Genomic DNA, 6,000 nt, shown 5'->3' with positions numbered 1-6,000 from the left:
AGGTGTATACGAGAGGAACAAAACCGCATGTTTACCGTCAAGACACTGCAAAGAGAGATTTTCATTTGATTACAGGGAAACTATATGCTGAGGCACTCACCTAAAGCAGACTCACACCGAAAACAATAATTTAGGAAACGGAAAGTGAATTGAAGATTTATAGAGGAGAAAATGCAGTAGCGTAAAAATCTAAATACAACGAACTTCACAGAAATGGCAGCAAAAGGATCTTGGTGGTGAACACGATTTTTTCTGGGACTGCTTTAGGTTCGGGCCATCGTAGGACGACGTTTAATGAGATAAGTCGCGTATTCAAGGTAGGTATCGATATACGTATCACAGGGAAGATCATTGACCAATAGTCGAATAAAAATTAAAAATGGAAATTTGTATCAAAGTCTTGGTGTACAGAAGAGATACAAGAAACAGTATATATTTAAAGCAGATAATAAAATTTCTTAAGGATCATCATTATTGGAAACTTAAAGTGTAAAATATTTAGCATAAATGATGGCAAGGTAAATGTTACTGTCAATGTTGTTATTACTGACGGGTTTTATTTTTCGTTATTTTCGAGGATGAAAAAAAAAATGAAACAAATATGGATAACATTGAAAATAAAATAATTATTGTAATTAGAAAATTAGAAAAAGTAGTTATAATAATAAAGACGAAAAAGAAGTAGAAGAAGAAAGAATCATATGTTTCTTAAGCTCTGTTTAAAATGTTTTGTTTCTATGTTTAGGTACACACAATCTTTAAAACTTTCATAATTGTAACAATATAATTTCCGACTTGTTTAGCGAAACTCCTCGTCAGCTGACCTAGGGATGTCTACCTTAAATTCTGCAGGTTAATGGTAAAATAATGACGTATATAAATATATTTCGTTATCAAATACTTCTCTTAGCTTCAAAATTTAGACCCTTAGCTTTACCAAGGACTTAAAAACTGTTTGATGCAGTTTAATTCATTGTTTGGCTTTCATGAATCTCATTCTAAATTTGTATTAAAAAGTGCTATTCACTTATGTTTATTTTGTAAAACATATCAAATAAGCTTATCAATAATAGGCAAATTGATAATTCTTTAAGATATACAACAACGTGTATATTGGCCTAGGTGATGGTCAGTAACACGCGCATGAACGGACATGGTCAGTGACACGACCGGACATAGTAAATTGATTGTCTCAACGTACACCAGTACATACTTTATACGTGTGTCTGTCCACTCGTTTGTTGTCCAACTGTCAACAGAGGACAGTAATATACACTACAAATCGCCATTCTGATTCCTCGCCTAAGATAAATCCGACATATATATATATAGTTGAGATATAGGGACAGGTGTAAATCTCGTCATTTATAGAAATTTTTCGACATAAACGGTAACTTTTATATAGTCCATGTATAATATGTTACATACCACTGTACTTGGGAATTAATTCTAGAAACGACAACTTGACAACTTGGCGACAAGACGACTTCTTATATATCATTATATATGGGTCTTTAATTCAGGGGCTACAGCTTTACCAAAGAACCAATTTTGTTCAGGATAGCGTCAGGAGTCTAGAGTCAATAGCAATCGGTATGATGACTGTCGAATTATTTAGATCCTGATAACCATGGTCATCTTACAAAAGTAATCACAATTCTTGTCCTATCAAAACTCTACAATAATTTAATTCAATAAGTGTTTCATTAATTCTATAAAACCAGTGCCTTAGTAAACTCTCCTTCTGATCGAGTTGTTTCATAAATTTCTGTTCAAAGTCACTGATGTCTGTGACGTACCCATGTACATTGTATACTGCATACGTCCGGGAACGTTATAAATCAGGTATATTTAATAGCGTTGTTATATATAGTAACAAACAAATGCACTCAGGGCAAAATACGTCAATCGCATATGTGTTCAACCAGGCCTGAAATTTGACCTGATGAGGTCAACACAATTAGGCACGCTAAATAGTCCTTCGGCAATAACGGAGCGGAGCCATATCGCACACGCCCCAATTCTGAAAGAGATGATTGTTTTGGTAATGGTATTTGTTTACGTGTTTCAAGTGTAAAAGTACAGAAAAAATAGGTAGTACTTTTTATATATTAATTTTATTTTTCAGCACAAAAACGACTGCTGTGGTGATGTGACATGCCCGCAAGCTGCTTTATCGCCTTGTCTGTTATATACGGCGGTGTTCCGTAGGGAGGGACACCACTGACAGTTGACAATCTCCGCCCCTAGAAACACAATACATGTCTTATAAATGGCGGACCCTTCCCTTTGCTAAGCATCACGAGACAGTGATACACATCCCTGATGAGTATTTATATTCACAGGTTCAGCACTGACGACTCTCATTCATGAAATGAAACTCAGCTATTGAGACGAGTGGCAGAGACCAGTGACGATGACAGTTAAGAAATTTGACGTACTTAACTTAAAAAGAAGATTTTTAAAGGAACAGTTACATGGAATATTGCATATTTAAATTGACGTATCAATAGTAACAACATGCCTATCAGGAGTGTTTGGATCGTTACTGTAGCCGTACAGTTGTTTTCAATGTTAACATTTTTCAGTTTCTGGATTCATCCAGGAAGTGAAGGACATGCCAAGAAGCAAACTTTAGAGCTATTTAAGCCGATGTATTCAGAACGCTTGGATCCACCATTACTGAAAACTGGGTACTGTAATCATGATTTGCCACGTGATCCGTTGGCAACAAAATGCCTGCCGAGTCCAAATTTAGACGGCACGTGTTCCATATACATCAAAGGCGCCAAAAAGCTAATCCAACCACTGAGGTTTAATCCTACCGGAAGTAGAAAATATCCTGAATGTAAACTCACAGAATTAGTTAAAAAATGCGACACGCTTCGAACTGCACATAAATACACTGTTGACGGAATAGCTAAAGAAGAAAGGGAGTTTCCTTTGGCATTCTCAATCAAGCTTCACAGAGATCCGGAACAAGTAGAACAGCTACTCAGGACTATATACAGACCGCATAATGTTTATTGTTTATATATAGATGGGAAGGCCCATCACATTGTCTATAACCTCATACTGAATATCAGCAGATGTTTTCCGAATGTGCACGTCATCAGGGACCGCGTCAATGTCATATACGCCAGTTCCGCGCATGTGGTAAGTGAAATGCAATGCATGCGCAAATGCACAGAGTCCGGAGTAAAATGGAAATATTATATAAACCTTACGGGACAAGAATTTCCTCTTAAAACAAATTTAGAAATTGTAAGAATTCTAAAGTCTTTAAATGGTGCTAATGATATCGAATCATACAATCACCCAGTGCTGCAAAAATGGAGATTCCAAAAGAAGTATAAATTGACAAGAACTAGTAATGTGGAGACGACTGAGGACAAGGAACCATTTAAATACAAACTACAGCTTAGTAAAGGAAGTGCTTATGGGTCATTCTCTAGAAATTTTGTGGATTTCATTCTAAATGACGACGTTGCACAAGAATTCATTGCTTGGTTAAACAACACTTACTCACCAGAAGAAAACGTTTGGGCGACTCTTAACACGTTGCCATGGGCACCTGGAGGTTACGAAATGGAAATACGTCACACTTTTGGTAATTTCCTGTCACGTGCAATTATTTGGGAAAATGATAAAGTTTCATGCGAAGGTCGGTATATTCGAGGTGTATGTGTCTTTGGTAGAAAAGATTTGACTTGGCTCACAAGCAGGCCGCAGCTTTTTGCAAATAAATTCAATTATAAAATGGATAATACTGCCATAGATTGTCTGGAAGATATTATTCGTAACAGAACATTGTTAAATAATATGGACAGTTTAAACTGGTATTACTACAGAAACCTTCCTCATGCAAAATACTACTCGGCTCATAGTAAAGATGTCATGTTGCACGAGAGCCGAGGTAAAAAGGAACAATGGTTACTCGCACAAGCATCAAAGAAAAATAATGACGTGGATTTACCGATAAGAAAAGAGAAATCCAACACCCTGCATGTACTAGGCGGCACTATGACAATGTACAAAGTTCGCGGTGAAGTGTTGTAACACGATAATATCGCATTAATCACTCTATTTATTGACAATAATTTATATTGTTTTAACTTTCATATCGATTTATTTCAATAAAACGGAAAACAATGGATCAGCTTTGATTGTTTTGTTTATTTCGAGAACAATCATATCCAGCAATGACCCAACAATATGTTTAAAGTGTAATATTAAATCACACATGTAGATGGATGGACACATGTGGATGCTTTATATATTTTCAGTTTTGAGCGCTCCATTTATGGCCAACAAGGACCGTTTGGATGTTAAGGTAGTCACCATCGATTGTTAAGATAACACGCTTCACTGTCCATGGCATAAAGCCTTTCAAACTTGTAAGTAGAACCTGTTCGATAACAAAAAGAATAGATAAGATACATAGCTCCACCTAGTTCTCATTTGGATTCACAAAAGTTTTCATGGCTGATGTCATCGATGAAGCTGAATGTGTTTATTCCTCAGGAACACCTAGTCTTATTCTCCTAGTACTTTTTCATGAAACTTTGACTAAATATTTGTTTTGTTCATATTTTGAACTTGTTGTATTGAATTTGAGTTTAGATTATCATTATGATGACATGTTGGTATTTACTTTATTTTTCCACATTTCCGGTCATAACGTCATGGCCAAGACGCATTGGATGAGTTTCTTAAGTAATCTAATTCACACATAGAAAAAGGTATCGTATATATCATATATGTATTTCTGTGAAATGTATAAAAATGGTTTTATTCGGCATGTCAAGCTGTCTGCTTCGTATCATGTTATCTCATCTTAAGCGAAAGTTAGAGCGAAAAAAATCTCCCTAGGCTTTGTGAAATATGATCAAAATAAATTTATCCAAAAAATACAAAACATGGACAGACTTGTAACACACTTCAATGAAATTAAATGGTGCTTAAACTAATATTGACTTACAAGCTAATTAAACTCTTATGGAACCTCTTACAGGAAAATCCGACTTTTATTCAGTGTGAATTCGTGCATTTAATATTGTTTTTTAATTTATGTCACTAACGCAATATAACATGAAACGTTGTCCATTCATTAATTGAAAATGACTCAACGAATGGCTGCTTGTTTGATTTTGTCTTCTACGTATTGACAACGAAGCCTGTAAAATATCAATTATCGGAGTTACATGATCCAAAATATCTTAGATTTGTTTTAATTTTTATATGTGACTTTACTAAATGTGTCTTTTATGATTGAGTTTTCCTAGTCTTGGCGAGAAAAATTAAAACTTGGAGACGAGTTATATCTTATATAAAATCAATCCTAATTATTAACATCATCACGATGATTATACTTTTAAATTTTCAATATCATCTGCCAACTTTCTTCATCTACGGATAGAATTAATTAATTAATTAATTAATCAATATCAATTGAAACAACCGAAGTAATGCTACATTATATCAACTGTAAGTCACTAGAGCTGATAGCCATTGTATTTAAATCTACAGCATGTGCAAAATGCTTTAATGTTAGCCGGGTCTAGAGTTATGATACCCCGTACAAGCAGGTGTACACACACATGATGATATAGTACAAACTGCAGAGAGAAGGAGAACATACTAAAACAAAAATATATTCTTAAGTAGGAGTTATTTGCCTTTTGGCAACTTAATGCTTCAGAACACATTAGAGCAGAGAAAGAGATTGAGATGTGGAAAATATCTTTAAAGAAAAATATGGAAAGTAACATAAAAAGTAATTGGTTACATATTTGGCAAATTGTCAGGCTTTAGTTTTGACTATTAAATATCAATTTAAATGTCTTTATATATTTTTTACAGCTCTTATACCTTAATTGTAAAAGTGAACGTTTTACAGTAGTGTTAAGCTTTAAAATTGACAATGAGTAATTTGGTTGTATTCAAACGAAGATTAAAAATACACGAACAGTCACAGTAGACATCGACTAATTATACAGT

The 6,000-nt window shown here is 34.6% G+C and overlaps 1 protein-coding gene across 1 annotated transcript; it reads left to right on the top strand.

Annotated features, from left to right (window-relative positions):
- The first annotated feature begins 2,520 nt into the window (after positions 1-2,520).
- Positions 2,521-4,059, top strand: LOC132545084 (beta-1,3-galactosyl-O-glycosyl-glycoprotein beta-1,6-N-acetylglucosaminyltransferase-like). Its single transcript, XM_060208753.1, has one exon. It carries the CDS (start codon positions 2,521-2,523, stop codon positions 4,057-4,059), a length of 1,539 nt encoding a protein of 512 aa, XP_060064736.1.
- The last annotated feature ends 1,941 nt before the right edge of the window (positions 4,060-6,000 follow it).

The sequence above is a fragment of the Ylistrum balloti genome, unplaced genomic scaffold (genome assembly GCF_031769215.1).
Source record: "Ylistrum balloti isolate Yb309-2 unplaced genomic scaffold, AGI_CSIRO_Ybal_v1 Utg369822, whole genome shotgun sequence".
NCBI lineage: Eukaryota > Metazoa > Mollusca > Bivalvia > Pectinida > Pectinidae > Ylistrum > Ylistrum balloti.
The sequence above is the reverse complement of the archived record's forward strand: the minus strand, read 5'-3'. Positions and strand labels throughout refer to the sequence as shown.